Here is a 25,304-nt window from a genome sequence, read left to right as displayed (position 1 = left end):
TTTTAAAGTATCACATTTATGACAAAGAGATGTATTCTATTGTGAAGGCCTACCACTAATGGAATAATTACATTGTGGGGAAGGAAACGGTCATCCATAGAGACCACCAACCCCTACATTTCATATAGACACAAGGGAAGTTGCAGAATGATCACCATCAGAAATGGTCCACATATCTACAACAATTCCATTTGAACATCAAGTACAAGAAGGGAAACACCAATAATGTTTCAGACTATTTTAGCTGACCACCGGTTACAGTGCTGCCCACTTTGCTCGACTATTGTGGACACAACACTTCGAGGTGGTTGCATAATTACAACAATGATCCAAAATTTGGCAATGCATACGATATTCTCTTGAAAGGCAAGCGAGTTCCATATTTTGACCTCTAGGGTGCATTATTATGCCACCTAGGATACCTCTATGTTCCTACAAGCGAGTGTGCGAATATGATTTTGGAGGTGCATTATAGTTGGGTCACTTGACATTTTAGAGTAGAGAAAATGGCGGCAGTGCTGTAGAAGTATTTTTATTGGCTAACCCTTTGATAAGATGTTGGGAAGTACATTAGATCCTACAGTGCCTGTGTCGTTCCCAAACCAACAATCAAGAAGAAAGGCCTATATAATCCTATTCCTACTCATAGTTGTCCTTGGGAGTCCATCTCCATGGATTACACGTTGGGCCTTCCTTCTACTAAGCATGGCAACGACTCTTTTTTCGTGATTATCGATAGATTCTCTAAGATGGCCATTCTGGCAGCTTGCAATAAGAGTATCACAATAGAAGCCACTATTAAGAAGTGTGGGTACATTTTGGGATCCCACAGTCCATTATCTCAGATCGGAACAACAAGTTCCTAAGTACATTTTGGTCAAGCCTCTTGTTGATGCTAGATAGCAAGCTCACTAAGTCAACGGTCGTCCACCCCCAAACTTATGGCCAAACACGGGATGTCAACAGGATGATCATGCACATTTTGTGCACATACAACTCAAAGCATCCATGCACATGGGATGAAATCTTGAAAGTGCAACAAGATGATGGAGCTTAGTGAAAAGAAGTCACCTTCACTAAGTGGGCCCACAGGCTATTTTTGGCGCAAAGTCTATTTTTAGACTATGTCTATTTTTAGACATATGGATCATGGTCTATGAGTTGCAGGATTCTATTTGTGGATGATTGGTCATGTTGGTAAAAATAGATGGACTTCTATTTTTAGAAATATGGGCGGAGTCTATTTTTAGACTGCTAGGCTAAAAATAGAATAGTCTAATATTATTAGCTCTTAATAATATTTGTACTATAAACATTATCTTATCCTCTTGGAGCACTTTAGTTCGAGCTACGGATGTGGCACATGCAACTGCCAGAAGGAAATATGCTCTTCTTATGGGTTAGTTGAGCTATTGCATGATGGACTTTAGTTAGAACTCAAGTGATTGAGTTTGGTGGAGTTGATTGAGGAGTTGATGGAGTTGTGTTCAGTTTGACTTAGTTGAACTAGTTGTATTTAGTCTAACTACAGAATACACTAGTGATGAGTGATCTGAATTAATTATTAATTAATTCACTAATTATTAACTCATAAACCAACTAAAGAATACATCAGTTAACTCAGTGCATGGACAGTTCAGTGGAGAAAAGTGTTAGAGGTGAGTGAAAGGGCAAGACAACTGTCAGTTGTGACTATAGTTTTGCATGAGATTTGCAAAATCAATGGATTGAGTATTCCCAATGAGGATTGCGTGGTTTATTTAAGGGAAATACGAGTTTGGATTAGCCATTCTCATCCATTCTCATGCAATATTGCGCAGTGGAGGTAGGCAAGCAGCGGAGGAGATTTGAACCTGTGATTGATTCAGATCTGAGCTAGTTTGTGTGTAACAGGTGGAGATAGTATTGAGTACTTGCGAGGAGTATTGTACTATGTATTGTTACATGTTCTCAATCAATATAATATACAGATAGTTGGGGGTTTTCAGCTGTATTCTTTCCCTGTGATATATTGTGTTGATATGTGTGATTGATGCTTCAATGTGCGCATGCGATTGTTTCTGAATACTGCAAATTGATGATCAATAATAGTAGAGGAGGTTATGTATTATGCATGCATTCCGCAAATAGTGTATAATCGGGATAATCTCTGTGAATAAGTGTTATATTATTCAAAATTTTTACATGGTATCATAGCAGAGTTGATCATCAGATCTATTATTCAGAAAGTGTTTAAATTTTATTTCTTCAGGCAGAGTTTGTAATCGGGCCAGGCAGCCTCTGGATTCAGCCTTCTTTTGGAAGGTGAGATATCTGGTGAATTCCCATACAGTCAATATCTGTACAAGAAATACTTTGTTCTCACGAATTTTAGATCAGAAGCGGTTGAGTTTTGAGCTGGTGGAATTCGGATTTGCAGCAGTGTTTTCGTGGTGTCAAAGTTGAAATGTCTTTCAACGGATTGCGATTAGAGTATGCCCTTGAGGGCAGCTCGAATTATATTGTATGGAAAGACAGGATGGAGGCGGTGTTAGATGACAATGGGCTGAAGGAGTTCATAGAGGCTGATGTCCCAAAGCCTAATGATGCTGCTCACGTTGAGGCTTGGAAAAAGAAGACAGCAAAGTGTCGAAGGATTCTGTTGGAGGGCGTGAGGGATCACATTGTATCCAGCCCGCATAGAAAGGCTTCTCCATACTTGATGTGGAAAGCGTTGACAGATTTATTCCAAAGCAAGAGCGACCAGAGGAAGTTGGCGCTCAAGGATAAACTCAGAAACATTAATTGTGAGAATGGAGACAGTATGCCCAAGTATCTCACGAAGTTCACCTAATGCCAGGATGAGCTGGGAAGTGTGGGGGTGACTTTCGATGATGAGGACTTGGTGAGCTTGGCTCTCCTTGGTCTTCCAAAGAGTTGGCATTCCTATAAGGACTTTGTCAATGGTCGGGAGAAATTACCAAGATGGGAGAGACTTTGGTCTGATCTTGTGCAAGAGGAGATCAAGCAGAATACCAGGGACGGATCTTCATCAAAGGCATCTGATGAAGAAAATTGCGCTTTGGCTGCCAAAGCAAAGAAGGGGAAGGAGAAGGGTTCTCTTTCCAAATCCAATTTTTCCAATGATGGGAAGAAGGTTGACAAATCGAAAGTGTGATGCTTTCGTTGTCATGAGGTGGGCCATTATGCTGCAAATTGTCCACGGAGGAAATCCAAGAAGGGATCCGCGGAAGGATCTGAAGGTGAGGCAATTGCTTCACAGTTTGAGTTGGATTTCACACTCTTCGCATGCATGGTTTCATCCATGGTGGGAAGTGGTTGGTTTCTTGACAGTGGAGTTTCTTTCCACATGACCGGTGACAAGAGTTTGTTCAGTACTTTGGAGGAGAAAGATCTCCAGATACTCATAGTGATGGGTACTGATGAGAAGTATAGTGTCTCAGGTGTAGGCACAGTTATTTTTTAGAGGGAGCATGGAGCTCGCCTTACCTTGACCGATGTCAAGTATGTACTGGGACTGAAGAGAAACTTGGTGTCGATCGCGATGCTGGAAGACAGAGGCTATGATGTAGTCTTCAGTAAGGGAAAGGTTTTCCTTGGACACATCATCACTAGACAGGTGAAGCAAATTGGTTCACAGGTCAAGAACATGTATGATCTTGAGGTTCAAGATGCTTGCAAATCCTTGAGTAGCGAGGCAACTGATGGAGACTTGGTGGTTGAGAGGGAGCGTATATTACCTCTCAACATGCAGAGCCAGAAGAAGTCTCAGAATATTGTGGAGGAGCCACGGTTGGTGCAGCAGCTTCAGGAGGTTGTGGAGTAGCCACAACAAGGGAAGGTGAGAGGAGATCGAGTAGAGACATCTACTCATGCAGAGACCTCCAGTAGGGGGAAACTTCGAGCCAGGTGGGCTGAGGGATCACATGCAGCATACCTCCAGGTAGGAGGTGGGGCGATATAGAGTGATCGTCCCAAGGAGGAGGGGCAGGATCCTTGAGGTACCCAACCTCTTCGATGAGACCTTACTACGGGAGCCCCGATGTGGAGTAGCAGGAACTGACTGATTGGGTAGAGACAGATGTGAATTGAGCAGCAGAGAGAGCCACAGTGTAGGGAATCCCAGGACAACACATAGCTAGCAGGCTGGAACAATGCGAGAGGCACAAGTGTTTTGCACAGTGCTAGGTGGCACAGAGAGGTGTGCAATGGTGCGAGATGCATGGAGATGTTGCAATAGCACAGATGTCAAAGAGGGAGCACTTGTCAGCAGCAGGTAGAGCTTCAGCATCAGAGTATGTTCCTAGCCCAAAAGAGTGGTCAGTTGGGAGTGTTTTTGTTCCAAGTGTTGTTGGAGCAAGTGGACCAGGCAAATGTGTTGCATGTAGAACATTCCAGAGTGCAGGATAGGGGTTGCAGATAATCCATATCTTGTTGAGAGGGAGTGTTGAAAATGCAACAAGATGATGGAGCTTAGGAAAAGAAGTTGCCTTCACTAAGTGGGCCCGCAGGCTATTTTTGGCGCAAAGTCTATTTTTAGACTATGTCTATTTTTAGACATATGGATCATGGTCAATGAGTTGCAGGATGCTATTTGTGGATGATTGGTCATGTTGGTAAAAATAGATGGACTTCTATTTTTTGACATATGGGCAGAGTCTATTTTTAGACTGCCAGGCTAAAATAGAACAGTCTAATATTATTAGCTCTTAATAATATTTGGACTATATACATTATCTTATCCTCTTAGAGAACTTCAGTTCGAGCTACGGATGTGGCACATGCAACTGCCAGAAGGAAATACACTCTACTTATGGGTTAGATGAGCTATTGCATGATGGACTTCAGTTAGAACTCAAGTGATTGAGTTTGGTGGAGTTGATTGAGGAGTTGATGGAGTTGTGTTCAGTTTGACTTAGTTGAACTAGTTGTACTTAGTCTAACTACAGAATACACTAGTGATGAGTGACATGAATTAATTATTGATTAATTCACTAATAATTAACTCATAAATCAACTAAGAATACATCAGTTAACTTAGTGCATGGACAGTTCAGTGGAGACAAGTGTTAGAGGTGAGTGAAAGGGCAAGGCAGCTGTCAGTTGTGACTATAGTTGTGCATGAGATTTTCATAATCAATGGATTGAGTATTGCCAATGAGGATTGCGTGGTTCAGCCAAGGGAAATACAAGTTTGGATTAGCCATTCTCATGCAATATTGCGCAGTGGAGGCAGGCAAGCAGCGAAGGAGATTTGAACGTGTGATTGATTCAGATCTGAGCTAGTTTGTGTGTAACAGGTGGAGATAGTACTGAGTACTTGCAAGGAGTATTGTATTATGTATTGTTACATGTTCTCAATCAATATAATATACAGATAGTTGGAGGTTTTCAGCTGTATGCTTTCCCCGTGATATACTGTGTTGATATGTGTGATTGATGCTTCAATGTGCGCATGCGATTGTTTCTGAATACTGCAGATTGATGATCAATAGTAGAGGAGGTCATGTATTATGCATGAATTCCACAAATAGTGTATAATTGGGATAATCTCTGTGAATAAGTGTTATATTATTCAAAATTTCTACATGAAATCCTCCCCTATGTCCATCAAAGCTACAATATGGCTCTCGATAGCTCGACTGGCCATAACCCCTTTCAAGTGGGGTTGGGATTCCAACAACTACGTCCCATTGATGTGGCCATATCATTTGTAAGTACTCAAGCAGATTTGGCTCATGTCCCATCCAAAGTTGACTAGGCTAATAGTTTCATTGAGTGCATTCAACACATCCACCAGCAGGTCTGTGACATATTGGATAAAGCCAATGCTAAATACAAGCAACATCATGATCAACATTGAGTGCCACAGAGGTTCCAAGTGGGTGGAAAAGTTTTGTTACATTTACAGAAGGAGAGCCTTGTTGGGCCTTATCACAGGTTTTGTTCGCTTCGATATGGGCCATAGACCATCACTAAGGCTATAGGGGACAATGCCTTTGAGCTTAGCATTCCACTATTCCTTGGTCTACACCCAACATTCAATGTGAACTCATTGTGACGATACTTTCCTCCATTTTTTTGAAACATCCAACGTTGCTAAGCAAATGACACCAATAGAGCTCAACCGAAATTGTATCACGCAAGCCACAACTCACAGGATCACAAACACACAAATTAAGAACACTCTCCAACAAAATATCTAGCTATATCGACTTGTCAAAGCAGATGATGGTGAATCCCACAGTGAAAAAAGACATGTGGATGATGACTATAAAGTGAGATGTGCATTGGTGCATCCAACCATAGCTGACAAATTTGGTGAAGTTGAAATTGTCAATGAGCACTTGCATGCTCAAATGTCCCACAATAGAGTGGATGAAAATTATGTTGATGTTAACTTTGATGAAGAACAATTAACTAGTGGTGAGTGGTTGCATATGATGCAACTGAAAGCTCTTATTGATATGTTGTTATTTAGAGAGAGAAGCCCACTTGTGTTTGGAAGCCAAGTGGAAGACAACATGTTTGCAGCAACAGAGCTTTGTGAAGAAGCAAATCAAGCAGAGAATGAAGAGGTAAAGAAGGAATCTCTCATTGAAGAGCATAATGAAAATGTTTTTAACTTTGATTTTGAGTGTGCAGGAAATAAGCAACAATGCCAGATGATGAAAGTGAAGTGAATGATATGGAAGTTTCTGAAAACAAGGAAGAATGCATTGAAATGTTTTTTCAGCAATGGAGTTAAGAAGAGATAAGCTTTTCCTGTGAAGAAATATGGAATAAAGAATGTCAGGAATATGAAGCACAAGAAGCATAACAAAGAAGACAATTTGAAGATGAAGAGTTATGGTAGTAGTCCATGGAACAGATATTTGAAGAGGAAGGTGTAGAATAGAAGATCAGATTATGTTTCAACACAAATTCAAGAAAATTCAAAGAAACATTGTAGCAACAACAAGTAAAGAAATATGGAGTCTGCAGTAAGAACGCACAAAAGGGAATGAAGCAATTTCGAGGATATAAAATGTGGAAGCAAAGAAAAAGAAAATTCAAAATTGTCAAAGTTTTGAGCCATTGTAAGCCTAACTGAGGCATAGACCAACAAACATGTTTGAGTGATAATTGAGTCAATTTCTATTGTAAGCCTAACAGGCATAGTTAAGTCATTTTAATTCATGTTGAGTCAAGTTAAGTTATGTTGAGTCATAAGGTCATAATTAAGGATGAGTGTTGGAAAATCTGGTTAACTAAGTTAAGTGTGAGTGAGGTTGAGTTTAGTCTATATTTGGAAAATTCCAAATTTAGTGAGTGTTTTCATGTTGAAGTTATTTTGTGAGAGTGGGTAGCTGAAAAAAATAAATACCTCACTATGGGTTCATAGTAAATCAAGTCTAATCAACTTTGTGTGGTCAATATAGAAGACCAACAACTCATATTTTTTGTGTGTTAATTTTTGTGTTTCTCCTCTAGCAACAAACGTGATGATATTTGCAACAAAAGTAGTTCTTAAGCTGATCTCAATTTCATCTATGGGTTAGAGTATATCAGGAAAAAATAATTGCATGTATGAAAGTTGGCATACTTCTACATCAACAAACTACAACTTACAATTGCATACTTGCAGATTAATGGGGTTACAGATTGAAAGTAATGCCGATAACTTATAGCTATTGTCATAAGAACATAGAATTAAAGAGATAAAGCTATAGACAACCATAAAATATGTAATAACATGAATTGGGAAGACCAATACACCAATATAGTCTACACGACCGAGGTTGAGATACACATATTTTTTCCGAGTTGTGAAAAATGGCTATGGTGGTCGTGTCATCATGGGAATAATTGGGCGAGATCAACATATTTTTTCAACTTGGGGAAAATGGCCATGGTGTTCTTGCTCCCGAGATTCATCGTGGGAATAATTGGGTGAGATCAACTAATTGGGCTTGGAGGTGAGACATCAAGATGAAATGAGCTATAGTGTGAATGGAAACCGTGGGCATGTCCTAGTATGTCCCCACACCAAAACTGACCTAGTGAAGTAGTAACCACATTATTTATTTTATTAAATGATAAAGTAACTTGCAAAATTAGAGTTGTGGTTAAACAAAAATCTCACTCTCCATTTTCTTAAGGTTTAATATGAAATGCTATCCATTTATTTAATTAAAAAGCCCTAAATCCTAACCATCAACCTGAATTCTGTAAGCCTGAAAAATATTTAATACATTTAGGAGACCCACATTCTTATTCCATAAAAATATGTATTAAAAGTTGAAAATCAAATTAAGAGTGTGAAGAGACTATTTTCTCTGAGATTCGCTGATGCAGATTGAACTGGCGACGCGTTGGGAGCTGCTGCAATAGGCGATGGTGCTGGTGTCCGTGTGGGAGAGGCTGAGCTCACCAATCCCAGCACGAAAATGAAGCCGAGAAGTGTATTGAATCCAGCCATATTATGTAAAAATAACAGTTCTGAAAGGATACTAGTGCAAATTTGTGTCACCGAAAGTGTATAGAGTCGATCTTTTCGCTTCCTCAGAAATGAAGTATGTGAAAGAAGATAACTGAGTGAGAATGGTCTTGAAGGACGGGGGAGAGCATGATATATAGGTATTGTCGCGAGGTAATGAGAGGAATTAGGGATTCCTTTTTGACACAGTATTTCATGAAATGAGAGGAAGGCCACTTCAAACCTCTTCATTTCGGTCAAGCAACTCCGACCATTTCCCTACTGAACAACCTTCAGTAATTGGCAGCAACCCTTTCACCTGAGCGTTCAGCTCTAAACTGGGAGCGTCATTTGGTCCTGATGTCTTGCCAAAATGCGTAAGTTACGAAGTGATCCATGCCACTACGTCTTTATTGAAAGTGATGCCCACTATAATTCCCAAGTTACTGTGTTGTGTTTGATTGAGGATGTAAATGCTTGAATAATTTTGTTTTTAATTAGACATGAAAAAAATGGAAAAATGCCTAACCACTACAATACGAGAAATGACTTAAATGTGTAAATATCATAATTTCACAATACATTTTTATATATGGGAGAAAACTACATTGAGAGAGATAGGAAAAATAATATATTAATAATATAATATTGTGAACGAAAACATGCTTTTTTAACCATTTTAATATGTTAAAAGTGATGTTAAATTAATTTAAAAATAAAGCAAATGATATATAACAAAATGCGAATAAAAATATAAAAATGTTATATCTTTATAAAATATATATAATAATATAAATTATAATATACAAGTAAAATATAATATTTAGAAACATAATAATATAAATTCAAAATATTATAAGTGATTTCAATCTTAGGGTATACTAATCATTATTATCATTACTATAAATATTGGATGTTAAGTTTGGGGTTGCAATATTTGTAGAGTCTTGGAGGAAACTATAACAAATCCAAACCCAATTTATAACATGCAAATTTAAAATTAAAGGAAATAATCTTTATATTTTTCTTGAAGTAAGTCATCCCCTAGTGAAAGCATGGCTATGACTAGGTATCTTGTGTACACGAAGAGGTTAAACAACATAGAATCTAGGAGGTTTTCTAAAAATTTGTCTAACTCTAGTAAAAAATTCCTTCTTGAATTCAAATAGGAAGGCTGAGTATTAGGTGGAGTGTTGGGGGATAAAAGATGATATTATTCTATAGAATAAGGATAATATAAAAATTATTATTACTTCAAAATTCTAGGAGAAATGGTTAGGCGATAAAGAGTAAGAGGGAAAAAGGAAACTAAGATATTATTAAGAGATAATCAATTACAATTCTGAAAATCAAAGAAATAAAAATTATCTATCTGTCTTGTTCAATGTTAAGAAGAAAATTAAAATTGTTAAAATATGAACAAAATTTTATACATCTCAATAATGAAATCGAACATTGGTCAATTCTCAAAGCAACAAGAGATGTCACATTTGTGAGCAAGAGAGTTGAAGATGAAAAGTGCAATATGTTAGATTGTTAATCCTATACTCAAACTCATCTACATTTGGAAAACCTACAAAACTTCTTGATCTTTTCACTAATCAAACCATATTGATATTGGAACAAGTTTCTTAATGTTTTTCCAACATATAAATAATTTTATAAAGAATTCCATGTAATGACATACATTCTTAAACTCTAATAAACTATATTTAGTCTCAATAGATTTTCATTATCATTATTATCATTACTATTATAATTCTATATATAAATAAAAAATATTCCTAATAAATCTAATTTGAATAATTATGATTTTTTTATATAAATTTTATTTTTCTAAAACAAAAATTATAAAGATAATACTTTTAAATATAATTTTCAACAAAAATATGATATAAAAATGCCAAGAGATATACTTAAATGCATTACTAAATACGATAAACACTTGAAGATATATTTTTATTTATTTTAATAAAACTAAATTTAAAAAAACTAAAACTAAAAATAAGAAAAGGAAACACGTATTCTTAATGAGATTGTGTGATGATAAATTGTTTTAAATATATAATAAAATGTAAATAAAAATATTAAGAATATCATATGTGTATAAAATATATATTATAATATAATTTAGAATATACAAATAAAATATAGTTTTTTATAAATATAATAATGTAAATTATAAATAACATGAGATATTTTGATTTTAGTGGACATTAATCATATTATCATTAATATAAATATTGGATTTATGATTTAAAGTTCTAATAATAGAGATCAAAATTAATTTATAACCTCTATTTTCAAGATTAAGGCAAATAATCTATATTCTATTTTTCTCATTGAGGCAAATCATTCCCAGAGTTGTAACAAGAGAGCATCGTTATGACTAGGTATCTTATTCAAGTGAGAGTGCATTCTACATCCAAGTAATTAAAAGCATTCTAAAATATTGATATTTCCATTCACACTAACTCAATTGATTGTTGAAAATGAGAATCAACACAAAAAAGATGTGGTAAAATATTTTGACCTTGGCAAAATATTTTCATTTCCATGTTAAGTGACATAATTTTATATAAAACATTTAAGAAAAATGAATTACAAAATCTTTAAAAAAATATTATATTTTCACTCTTGAACATGAGGAAGATGTATAATTCTTATTTTTTTAAAAATATTTCAATATAAGACGTCAATAAACTCTCTAAATATCTATGCTAATTAATTTATTCTAATATGAAACTTCATAGAGAGAAATTATTATAAAAAATTACTCTAATTTTTTCTATAATAAAATATTTTAATATCTACTTTAATGTTTTTGATAATAACATATTTTAATATTTGAAGGGAAGAAACAATTGAAAGTAAAATAATTAATTACTCTTTAATACAAAAGAAATGTGTAATTCATTCAATTATGAATCTAAAAAACTCAATATGTGTGATAAATAAAGTATATTAATATATATAGCTAAATAATTTTGACACATATTTCAAAATATATTAATAAGAAAATAAATCTTTTAATGGAATAATGTACTTAATTAAAAAAATTCAATGTTTGTGATAAAATAAAATATTTAAAATTCTTATTCTTTTACATTTTCCCTTCTTTTGGAAATGTTTTGGTATCCTCTTTTTTTTTAAAATCAATCAAATATTTGATGTAATTTATAAAATTTAAGTGTTAATGAATATTTTGAGGGCAATGAATCCCTTTATATACTTAAAAATTCAAATTAACATTTCAAGTCATTTACACATTAGTTTATGCAATTTCTCTCTCACACACACACAGATATATATGTATACACCAAGTGGGATCAAATCTCTGTAAGTGTAAATCATTTTTCAAATTTTAGACTCTAAAATAAGTTTGCATCTTAAAATAATTGATCTTTTTGGGTACTTGGTAGATCTGTGGTCAAGATGGATCTATATTGGTGTATATGAAAAATTGATTCCAACTTTTCCAAAAAGTTAGCTTTCGATGTAGCTCCGTAAGTTCCCTTTGCCATAAGCTCATTGAGAGCAGTCCCATCACTCCTAGGATCTATGGACTTCCAAAGATTCATAAGGAAGGAGCTCCCCTTAGGCCCATTGTAAACACCATTGGTGGTCCGACCTACCTTCTAGCCAAATACCTTGCCTCAAAGCTTAAATCCTTAGTCGGCGTTACAGAATCCTTCGTAAAGGACTCCACGTCCTTTGTTGAAGAGCTTAGAGGCATAAAACTTGAACCTAAGGATACTCTTGTGAGTGTTGATGTTGTTTCCCTTTACACTTGCATCCCTATTAAGGAGGCCATGGAGGTCATGAATCGTCTCATTGATCCTGACACCGCTCAATTAGTTGAGATCTGTCTCACTTCCACTTTTTTCAGTTTCGATGGCGAATTCTTTGAGCAAACCTGTGGCATCGACATGGGCTCCCCCTTGTCCCCTGTTGTTGCTATTCTTTTTATGGAAGATTTTGAATCCAAAGCTTTAGCCTCTGCTTGTCTTCTTCCCAAGCTTTGGAAGAGATTTGTAGATGACACTAATGTCATCTGATCTCATGGCCAAGAAGAGTTGAGTCTCTTCTTCAATCATCTCAACAGTCAATCCTCCACTATTAAGTTAACCATGGAACAAGAGGTTAATGGTTACCTCCCTTTCCTTGACATTCTTATTTAGAAGAATTCTGATGGTTCCCTTTCCCACCAGGTGTTTCGGAAGAAAACTCACACTGAGCAATATCTTCATGCCAGTTCCCATCATTTTCCAGCCCAGAAGTTGGGCGTTCTCAACACCCTCGCTACTCGTGCCCTAAGAATCTCCAATGAAAAGAGCTTCGAAAGAGAGAAATCCCATCTCATTCCAATATAATTAGTATTATTTTTCGTTTAGTTAACCCGCTTAAATCAAGAATCAGTTGACTGTTGAAGCAATGAGATCTATGACGAGAAAATTCTTAATCGCCTAACATTTGATCGGATGGTCTAGACTGGTGTGGAGTGCAACTGGGGGAGTTCTTATCACAAGGAAATCCCTTACAACATAACTATAAATGAAATATCCATACTATTATAAAATATTTTTATCACTAATCTCTTTTTTGATCCATTAAATCACTGAAGTGTGTTAATAAATATATAGCTTTAACTTTTAGGATGAGGTTTAAATTAAAAAACAGAATTTTAAGACAATATTACTATCAATTAATGGGTAAGTATAACTTTTGTTTGGGTATGGAATCTAAGGAAAGAGGTTAAGACCCACGACCATCTACTAGGAGTGAAGACATGAACTTTTATGGACCATTAACTGAAAATTACAAGTGACATGATTTTTCTTGAATAACAATGATGAATCAACGTACATTTACAAATAACAACTAATAATAACTATCCCGCACAATTATAATAAATTTTACCATTATTTTAAAAAATATATATAACTTTATTATAAAAATTTATTAAAAAATAATAAATAAATAAAATTCTCCATGCGACCAATAGGTCTCCCGCCATTGATGCCAGGGGAGTTTAAACATATTCCATGATCATTCATGCTGGTATAACTTTAAACATGTGAATACTTATGGCGGTGAATTTAAAGGAAAGCTTTAGAATTTTGATCAAGTTTAGAAGCTATCTGGGTTCATGCCTCGTCACTACGACCACCTGCTTCTGCATGTGCATCAGTATTCTCTCAATCAAGAAACATTCCCACCATAGCCATTTACCCGATCGTCTATTATAACACGATTGAAGCTTCCTGGAATCTCGGCTCATACTATCGGCTGGGGTTGCTTTTGGAAAAAGACACATTACTTTCAATAAGACGTAGTGGCATGGATCACTTCGTAATTTACGCACTCTGGCAAGACGTCAGGACCAAATGACGCTCAGATGAAATGGTTGGTGGCAACAACTAAATGCGATGAAGTAGGGCCGCCGATAAAACCGCAACGAAAGACTAGACATGAAGAGGTTTGAAGTGGCCTTCCCCTCATTACATGAAATACCGTGTCAAAAACGAATCCCTCATTCCCAGAAGCTGACCTCGCGACCGAATGCTAACAAGCCCAGCTCACCGCTTCGCCACCAAATGCTAACAGCAGGGATGAAGTAAGTAGATAATTTAGTTCCTTCACATATGCTTTGCAAGCATATGTTACGTCAACAATGGAGAAAGATTTTTGGAATGGTGTTGAAAAGTCCCTTGCGTACGATAATCCTGATTACAATTGGGTTGTTAGACTTGTGAAAGAAGTCAGGGATGAGCTTCTTTCACTGATTCCTAAGTTGGAAAAAAGAACTCCTTCAAAGCATCGATGTGGAGCTCTTGTCTGCTATTTCTTTGGAAGTGATAATGTTTATGTGGCATTGTATTGATGTGATTTTGATTGACTTCCATATTTTCTTTGTTCCTCCAGATACCGGAGTCAGGAAGCTAAGACATTGAGTATCTTCGTAATCTTTTAGGTTATTCATTAAGTGTTGTGTTATATAGTCTACTTTAGTTTATGTTTTCATGTTCATTGCTTTTCATGTCTTACACTATGCATTGTATTTTCATTTGTTTTCAGAAATGAACTCAGTATTGATGGTAAGAAGCAGGAATAGAAGAGAGAGGAGAGCAATAACATTAGAGTGACAAATGAAAAGAGAGAGAGGGAAGAGATCTGGTCTGGTGATACCCTTAGAACCAATATCCCACATAAGACACACACATAGAGACTATTGGTCAAGTCTTCAAAGTTGGTGAATTCCCCTACAATGCCTTGGCAACACAATGATAATGTTTTGAAGTGATGAAACATCATTTCATGTGTAGATTGTACTCCAACTAGTATTAAATTCGAAATTTATATTGTAATACTTAACATTTCATATAATATAATTTATGTGGTTGAAATTATTTATGGTTGCACTTGATATTCTTTAGTATTGTAATTATCATATGTAACTTTGCGTTTTCATATTAGATGAACATGAAAAGAACATTGTATGAAATTTTTAAAATCATACTAATTAATTTATGTTGATTAATAATTAATACATAAAATGAATTTAAAACTATTAATTTAGTAGTTTATATTGATTAATGATGAACACACATAAAATGAATATACAATTAAATTAGTCATTTATAATTATTATTAATGAAAGTAAATGAAATGAATATAAAGTACTAAATTAATCATTTATATAATGAATATAAAACTACCAAAAAATATAAATGATCACTGCAAATGATAAATTTATCATTACAAATGATGACTAAAATTTGCATATATATGACTATTAGTAGCTAATTTACAGTATCTTATAACACGACCAAAATGTAGTCATATTTCTTTGGTCATTAATTGGTTTCAAACGATGACCAAAATTTTCATATATATGACTATTAATAGCTAATTTTAGTATCTTATAACACAACCAACATTTTGGTCATATTTCTTTGGTTATTAATTGGTTTTCTCGGATGATCATATAGTAATATATTTTGTTGTATATTTGGTCATTATTTATGCCAATTAATGACTAAATCAATGATTTAATTAATAACCAAATTTATGAATATATATACTACTAGACAATAAAATTGAGACAACCAATTAATGACTACGTTAAAAATGACGAAAAAAGGTTCGCGTTATAAGATATTGTAAATTAGCTACTACTAGTCATCGACTGAAAAATGGTGGTTTATATGCAAATTTTAGTCATTTTCTTAGTTATACTAGTGCTAAATCATATAGGCAATAGAAGTTTAGATGAAAATGATATTGCAATATTGTGCATCCAACTTATGATCAAATCATTTTTTAAAGGGAGAACAACACATTGCAAGGGTTTTTTGGTTAGCGTAGATAACTGGAGTCATTCACCTAACATTATGAACATTCATCATAGACAAAGTACTCTTGAATGGGAATATTTACATAAGGTCTTACTTTAACATACATCAAATGCCCCTTTCCCCAATAAAATTAAGTAATGTTAGTACTCACTATTAGCTGTAGTAGATGAGTTTCAAACAGGTTCAAATAATCCCTTACTGATAGGAATTTTGGAGGACCACGGTTTAATGAATATTATGGTATGAGTTTCAAAGAGGTTTAAATAATTTTTTACTGATAGGAATTTTAGAGGACCATAGTTTAATGAATACTATGGTTGCTCAACGCTTTATACCAAATTTTGTATCTAGTGAATTACCATAATGTGGTCACTAACATATAAATCATAACTAATGTTAAACTAAACAATGACATCAAATTAACTGAGAGTTCAGAGAGATCTTTACTTTCATCATCTTCTAGATCCATGTAGTTTTCATTTTCCTTCTGTTTACCACTACGCCCTAACTTATGCATCCATATCAACAATGAGTAGTTGGAAGCCACACAACTCTTTGTTCAAGTCTATTTTCCCCAAGTTCCAATGTTATCTTTAGCAAATATTTCCTATTAACTTCCCTGTGTTCAAAATTTATTCCATGTCATTTTAGAAATGAGAAAGAACATGAACTGAACTGCTACAATTCTTAATAACTGGAAACACCCAAATTTTCCCTTTTTTTTGTTCTTTTTCTCTGGATATTGGGACTTGTTATTCATTAATATTGCATGAAGTGATTGAATCATTGATCATAGATACCTACTATAAATAAGATTCATTTTAATAATTTCCAGGTAAAGCCCTTATAGGAATGCCCTAAAATTTGAACTTGGATGGGTTACAATAGATTCCCACCAATCAAAATTAAATGGACCGTGCACTAATTTTTATACTCCATAACCTAAATTGACCATGGACATTCCCAACAACCTCGACTAGAACAACCCACTTGACACAAAAATAAACATACCCAAGGCAAACAATGGGCCAATATTGGATTCAAAATATGTGCATAGCCTATAAATAATTCTTCCCCTCACTGTTCTACTTTTTTTATACATTTCTCACTACTCTGCGCCTATATTTCCCCTTTAATTAAACATTTCTTTCAATAAAATGCAATATATGCCTCTTAATAGACATTCAAATCCTTCTATGGATTTTGAAAGATACGATACGGCATGATTTTATTGGCTTTTTGCCCCATTAAGTTCATAAAAAGTAGCTTTATCTTAAATTTTGAGGTCATATGGAGTTGCTGGTAATGTTACTATCACTCTCTACTAAAATTATTGCATACATATGTTCTTGGACTATAGGATTTGGTTATAGGTGGCAAACTTGAAAGATTTGAATCAAACATTACCAATACTCCTTAAAAGAATAGTACATGCCAAATGTAACTTTAGAAGAGGTCATTTATAAAAAAATGTCAAATTGAAATTAAAACCTTTGGAATTTAGATCACTAGAATTACGAGGATAATCCTTGTAGATAGGATCTTTTAGAAACAACGTAAAGACCATAGGTAGGGAAATTGTTCAGGCTATGGTAATAAATAGGTGACACTGAGAGAGTTAAGTGACATTTCTCCAAATGAATGAAACAAACCTAAATGAAATATACTATGATATGTCGAATAGAGAGGGAAATTAAAACAATGAGTACGCACTTATTTTCTGGGCTAGAAACTATATGATTTAAGCAATCCTTAAAAGTTGTCTACAACATATTGTCACTCTAAGTTTTTCGTATGCCCTATAGACTGTCTTTTAGATAATTCCATAGACTATAAAAACTTTTCTCTTTGTCGATTTATTAGGGACAAATTATTTTTTCCCTTTTTCTGATGAATGGAAAAGGTCCATGTGTGGAATAAGAAAAGTCCACAGACTCTGAAACAAATGATAGATCATATTTAATATTTGGGTTATTATACTTAGTATTTATCTTAGAATTATTTTTATTTGAAGTATCACTCATGTCATCACTTCTGCCCAGACACATACAAGTTCTCCCTGACTTCACAAGAACTAAAGAGTACACAATACCTAATTGTGAGATTGTAAATGAAATTAGTGAGTGCATGTATGAAATGAATGATTATTAATTGCAGAAATAGAATGTGTATACTAAGGAATATAATGCATATATTAAGTAGACCCTACCTCCACCTCTAACCATGCATAATTGGATTTATTAGCCACAAATTATTTTTTCCTTTTTCTAATGAATGGGAAAGGTCCATATCTGGAATAAGAAAATTGCATAGACTCTGAGACAACTCATATAGCATCGATGATAGTACAAACTATTGTGAAAAAACCGATAAAAATCATATAAAGACAAAGCCAAAAAATATTTTGACACTTTATTCTTATTCTTATCTTCTTTTGGTTATCCACCTGGTTATGATCAAGCTTGAAGCTGTAGAACAACTTTTCATATTTTCCTTTGTCTATTCAATGTTGTATTTCTTTCTCCAAGATGAAGTTATGATACAATAGGATTCTTTGCTTTAAACAAATGATTATTAATTGCAACCATTTTCTTCGTGGCATCATTCATATCTAGTATTTAGAACACACTACCATATTTATTGGAATTATTTTCCTTTGGGCATCATTCATAGCGAGTATTTGGGATGAATTTCAATTCACAGGGGCTACTGTGACAATTTGTATTGGGTTCATCTTCCCTTGTCATGAGGTTAATTCTTAAACTATTAGTTTATGATAATGTCGAATCAATAGTTGTTTGGATACATTCTTGGAGAAGAAGGTCTATGGTTCTATCAATAATCAATGATTCGAGGAATAACAGTAGGGAACATGACCCTCAATGCCAATCGGGGAGAGGTGACATGGGAACCTATTAATCACTTTGCTTATTGGGAATTGCTAAATATATTACCCTTTTCTAATGGTGTTATTCATGATAGAATATGATTCTCAATCATTCAGTTGGTTTGGGTCGAACAGAAAGGGAGAAATAAAGGGCTGAAGCTCATTGTGTGGTGTGAGCAAAGGGCCTAATCTCATTTTCCTTCAATGAACTTACATGCTAAGCAAAGCTTCTATATTATGAAAATCTATCCAAAATGTACTCGAGTCATTGAAGTTATAGTCGGTGAATCTTTAAATATTTTGTTTGCATGTTTGCTTTGGATTTGTATAAATTTAATGATAAAATAATTGTTTGTGTAGAAATTACAGGAACATTATTGGACACAAGAAGTGGAGATTATCACTCAACAACCTAGCCTTGAAAATTCCTCTGCACAAGAACCTCAAAGTATGTATTACTAATCCTCTTGATCATCTTGTCCATCTCAATTTTTCTAGTATGGTGCAGGGAAAAATAAAATGATGTATTTATCTTACTCAGAGTTCTCTTGCTTGGTTTCTGATGTTTTTGACTAATTACTTTTTTCTGTGATAAGCACTACTGATAGATGGACATACACTGACACTCATAATGCATACCTTTATAATAGTCCTCTACCATCAAAATCTATTGATATGTTTACCTCACAATCTTTTACAAGACATGATGTTTCTCTCGAAGAACTTTACCCTAAAGGCTCTGGATATGTGTCAATATCCAGAAATAGAAGTGATGAAGTTGCCATAACTTATATGCATGCTACAAAAATAGAATCTATTATGGGGTTTTGAATTTGCATTAATTAGGTATATTGTTAAAATTTGCTTACGAAAAAATTAATAAATCAAATCCTCCATGAAATAGCCAACTAAAAAATACCATAACATTATATAATCCTAATAGATTGAATATTCAGCACTAGCAAATTTGCCAAAAGAGAACAGGAAAGGTACAAATAGCATTGGCAGGGAATTTCTCTAGATCCAAGTTGTTATATGGATAACATCAAACAAATGATGAACTCGGTTATAAAATTTCATAAGCAAAAATTCCCTTACTGTCCAAACAAGCACCACAACTTCGAGATTTGTTACAGTTGAGCTGCCTCGTTATCTCAACCTAGCCATTTTAAAGTTTCATTGTTAATCAACTACAAAGAGAGGTATTCCTTAATGGTTATTTGAGGGTGTGTTGTATAGAACTGTTACTGAAGTGTGTTAATAAATGGACAGCTTTAACTTGTAGGATAAGGTTTAAATTAAAAAAGAGAATTTTAAGTCAATATTAGTATCAATTAATGGGTAACTATAACTTTTGTTTGGGTATAGAATCTAAGGAAAGAGGTTAAGACGAGCCTCTCCTAGGAATGAAGACATGCCCTTTTATGGACCACCAAGGAATAATTACAAGTGACATGACTTTTTTGGATAACAATGATGAATCAACTTACATTTACAAATAGCGGCTAATAATAACTATGCCACTCAATTATAACAAATGTTCCCACTATTTTAAAAAATATATAACTTTGTTGTAAAAATTGTATTAAAAAATAATAAATAAATAAAATTCTCCATGCGAGTAATAAGTCTCCCGCCATTGATGCCGGGGGATTTTAAACGTATTCCATGATCATTCATGCCGGTACAACTTTAAACGTGTGGATACTTATGGCGGTGACTTTAACGGAAAGCTTTGGAATTTTGATAAAGTTTAGAAGCTATCCGGGTTCACGCCTCATCACTACGACCATCCGCTTCCGCATGTGCATCAGTATTCTGCCAAGCGAGAAACATTCTAACACGATCGAAGCTTCCCGGAATCCCGGTCCATACTATCGGCTGGGGTTGCTTTTGGAAAAAGACACGCCTCACTTTCAATAAAGACGTAGTGGCACGGATCACTCCGTAATTTACGCACTCTGGCAAGACGTAGTGTACAGCTGTTGGTGCCAACAACTAAACGCGGTCAAGTAGGGCCGCCCATAAAACCGCAACGAAAGACTAGAAGGAGGAAATGGTCGGCGTTGCTTCACCGAAATGAAGAGGCTTGTAGTGGCCTTCCTCTCATTACATGAAATACCGTGTCCGAAGCCGACCTCGCGACAATACCTATATATCATGCTCTCCCCCGTCCTTCATAACCATTCTCATTCAGTTATCTTCTTGGACATAGCCCTTCTCACTTCATTTCTAACGAAGCGAAAAAATCCACTCCATACATTTTCGGTGATACAAATTTGCACTACTATTCTACTTTTACATTTTCGGTGACAAATTTGCCCTACTATCCTACTTTCACATAACATGGCTGGATTCAATACTCTTCTCTGTTTCGTTTTCATGCTGGGATTGATGAGCTCAGCCTCTCCCGCACGGGCACCAGCACCATCGCCCATTGCAGCAGCTCCCAACGCGTCGCCCGTTCAATCTCCAGCAGCGCCATCACCGGCTTCGCCTCCTCCTGCGACTTTCCCAACTGTTTCTTCTCCCACTTTTGCTCCTTCCAAAGTGGCCACCCCACCAAGCTCAGCCTCCTCTCCCACAGTTCAAACTCTAGCATCTGGCCCTATGGCTCAAGGCCCAGCCACCGCTTCGCCACCGAACGCTAACAGCGGGGCTGTCTCTACCGCAACCGTAGGGAAGATGACCATCTTTGGGGCCGCCTTGGTTGGAGGAGTTGCCTTCTTTCTTTAAGCACTATCATCTCTAATGATGTGAAACAACCATTCAATATTCTTCAAGGACGAAATGAAGCGTGGTGAATTAGGTACAGATGTATGGTGATGGGATTCATTCATGTCATTTCGACCTACGGCTGCTGCTGGTTATTGCTTGAGTGCGATATTCCTTTTTGTGTTTCATATTCTTTTCTAATAGGCTTCGTAGAGTGCATAAACCCCATATTCGTTGGGCATTCTTTATTGTATAATTCCTGGATATGATAATTTTTTTAATACATAATAATTATTCTTTATCTCCTTCCCTTATCTTCAAGTTCGGCTCTGCATGATTATAAATTAGGGTTTTGTGCTCAGTTTTAGTGTGGATCATTCACATAAACCACTCGATGGCAGTTGTCCTATCTTTCATTGACTTTTTGTGTCAACGATTTTCTATTCAATATCTATATGTAGAATAAAATCTTTATGATGTGAAAAATTTCCTGTAAATTAATAGAGCAATAATTGTGGATGTGTTTTTATTACAGTCCGTCAATGTAGCCAAATAATTGGTTAATGTGAAATGCAATAACCTATAAATGGACAAGGCTGGGGCTATGTATGTGTTATTTAAAAAGTTATAAGCATCGAGATGATAAAAAGTGTACGGAGCGAAGCATCCTTTGGAACCCCAACAAATTACAGATGGGCTCGCGATCAAACAAAATGAATTAAGATTTATAAATTACAGAATACAATGTAACTAAGATTTTTGATTAATCTAAATCAAAAAATTTCAGGTTAATGTTTAAAGAAGGTTGATACCAGTAATAACAATGCAAAATTTTGCCGCTCATTTGCTTTAATTCGGTAACTCATAATTAATTTGTTAATGACAAAATAAGTGTTAAGTAATTTCCTTGTCAAATATTACACACAAAAATTTTGTTATTAAATTTTTTTCAGGGGAAATAATCCTCTCTCACCATCATGTCACTCATAAGGAAATGAATCTAGGTGAGGGAGATAAAAATCATTCTTCCCAACCACTCGAGATAATCCCAATTGACATTGTTAATTGAAAATTTATTTATATATATATTCATTCTAGTTGTTTAAAATAATAGAGACCCATCCAACACTAAATCTAGCTGATTTCCTTGACCCACATCTATGGAGCAACAGTCTCCTTATCTCCGAAGCACTAGAGCAACTTAATTACAAAAATAATGGTTAACTACTAAACATTACATATTTGAGTCAACTAAGGAAAGATGGTCACTCATCTCTATATTATTTAGATAATGGATCTAGACTCGCTGCCTTTAGTAGGTAGGATTGTAGCCACTTGTGTCATTTTGGAGTGCCAAACACATGGGATGAACTGCTCTATGCATTTTTTATTGCAATAGGCTTTAGAGATTAAACAAATGGAATTTCAAACATGTAGAATTCCACTATATGTTGATTTCTTAAGTGAATTCTATCGTGTAACTTGAAAGTGAGATTAATAATTGATAAACACCATAGTGTTTGAAATTTGAATGCAATTGAATGTTTGGCTTATCTTTCAATGGGGATTTGGGAGACCATGACAAATATTTGTTTATATAGGTTTTCCCTAATCATATTGGCAAGAGAAGTTTAGAAGAAAATCATATTGCAATATTGTGCATCCAACTTATGATCGAATCACTTTTTAAAGGGAGAGAAACACGTTACAAGGGTTCTTTGATTAAAAAAGATCACTGGAGTCATTCACCCAAAATTATGAACCTTCATCATAGACAAAAAAATCATGAATGGGAATATCCACATAAGGTCTTACTTTAACATACATCAAATGCCCCTTTCCCTAATAAAATTAAGCAATGTTAGCACTCACTATTAGTTGTAGCAGATGATTTTCAACGAGGTTCAAATAATCCCTTACTGATAGGAATTTTTGAGGAACACAATTTAATGAATACTATGGTTGCTCAATGCTTTATACCAAATTTTGTATCAAGTGAATTACCATAATGTGGTCACTAACATATAAATAATAACTAATGTTAAACTAAACAATGGCATAAAATGAACTCAGAGTTCAGGGATGTTTTTACTTTCATCATCTTCTAGATCCATGCAGTTTTCATTTTCCTTCTCTTTACCACAACACCTTAACTTATGCATCCATATCAACAATGAGTAGTTGGAAGCCGCACAACTCTTTGATCAAGTCTATTTTCCCCAAGTGCCAATGATATCTTTAGCAAATATTTCTTAGTAACTTCCATGTGTTCAAAATTTATTACATGTCTTTTTAGAGACTAGAAAGAACATGAACTCAACTGCCACAATTCTTAATCACTCGAAACATCCACATTTTTCCTTTTTTTGTGGATATTGGGACTTGTTATCCATTAATATTGCATGAAGCGATTGAATCACTGATCATAGATACCTATTGTAAATAAGATTCATTTTAATAATTTCCATGTAAATCCCTTATAGGAATGCCCTGAAATTTGAACTTGGATTGGTTACAATAGATTCCCACCAATCAAAATTAAATTTATCCTGTGCTAATTTTTATACTCCACATCCTAAATTGGCGATAGACCTTCCCAAAAACCTAGACTAGAACAACCACTCGACACAAAAATGAACATGCTCAAGGCACACAATGGGCCAAGATTGGATTCAAAATAGGTGCATAGCCTGTAAATAATTCTTCCTTTCATTGTTCTTCTTTCTGTTGTACATTTCTCACTATTTTGCCCCTATATTTCCCCTTTCGTTAAACATTTCTTTCAATAAAACGCAATATATGCCTCGAAATAGACATTCAAATCCTTCTATGGATTTTTAAAGAGACAATCCTCCATATTTTTGTTGGGTTTTTGCCCCATAAAGTTCATGAAAAGTAGCTTTACCTTAAATTTTGAAGTCACGTGGAGTTGCTGGTAATGTTACTATCACTCTCTCCTAAAATTATTGCATACATATGTTCTTGGACTATGGGATTTGGTTATAGATGGAAAACTTTAAAGCTTTGAATCAAACATTACCAATACTCCTTAAAAGAACAATACATGCCAAATGTAACTTTAGAAGAGGTCATTTATAAAAAAATTGTCAAATTGAAAATAAAACCTTTGGAATTTTGATCACTCAAATTACATGGATAATCATTGTAGATAGGATCTTTTAGAAATAGCGTAAAGACCACAGGTAGGGAAATTTATCGGGCTATGGTAATAAATAGTTGACACTGAGAGATTTAAGTGATATTTCTGCAAATGAATGAAACGAACCTAAATGAAATATATTGTCATATGTTAAACAAACAAGGAAATTAAAACAATGAGTACACACTTCTTTTCTGGGCTAGAAACTGTATGATTTAAGCAATCCTTTATGACCTATAGAATGGGGTTTCTTTCCTATCAATCTTAGACTTTCTTTCAAACATGAGTATGACTGATTGAACAGGTCAAGCTCTAGACATATGAGATTTTTGGATTACAACCCCCAAAACATGCATTAATTTATAAAACAATACTTCAACCTATATGCAAACAACAAGACACTAGTTGACGATTATGAGGATGTAGTTAAGAAATCCTAGTGAAGTATGTTATTTCAGTAGGGTATTATCATTTTATTAGGTCTTCCCCGCTTTGGACATATGTGTATGATTTCATCATTTTTCGTATTTCTATTAACTAAGCTTCATGTTGGATTTCTACTATTGGATAATCCTTACCCCATACAAGATTTATATTTTTGGATGAGCCTTACCCCATAAACCAGGATAGCATGCACTGAGTCTTACATTTACTTATAAAACTGATCTGCAACCTGTAGGATTGTGAAGAGTGGATAAACTATTGTAAAGCCTTTGTAAAGGCATG

The 25,304-nt window shown here is 34.8% G+C and overlaps 1 protein-coding gene across 1 annotated transcript; it reads left to right on the top strand.

Moving 5' to 3' along the window:
* Window positions 1-20,881: 20,881 nt before the first annotated feature.
* Window positions 20,882-21,766, top strand: LOC149266758 (uncharacterized). The gene has a single exon (XM_089397362.1). The coding sequence runs from the start codon at window positions 21,050-21,052 to the stop codon at window positions 21,437-21,439; it is 390 nt and encodes a 129-aa protein (XP_089253488.1). The 5' UTR covers window positions 20,882-21,049; the 3' UTR covers window positions 21,440-21,766.
* Window positions 21,767-25,304: the final 3,538 nt, after the last annotated feature.

Source organism: Pinus tabuliformis, chromosome 6 (genome assembly GCF_031772625.1).
Source record: "Pinus tabuliformis cultivar Carrire ecotype Pingquan chromosome 6, CPIR1, whole genome shotgun sequence".
Taxonomy (NCBI): domain Eukaryota; kingdom Viridiplantae; phylum Streptophyta; class Pinopsida; order Pinales; family Pinaceae; genus Pinus; species Pinus tabuliformis.
The sequence above is the reverse complement of the archived record's forward strand: the minus strand, read 5'-3'. Positions and strand labels throughout refer to the sequence as shown.

Excerpts from the sequence above, each read along its gene's own strand:
- LOC149266758 (XM_089397362.1), top strand. The coding sequence starts at position 21,050 with ATGGCTGGATTCAATACTCTTCTCTGTTTCGTTTTCATGCTGGGATTG.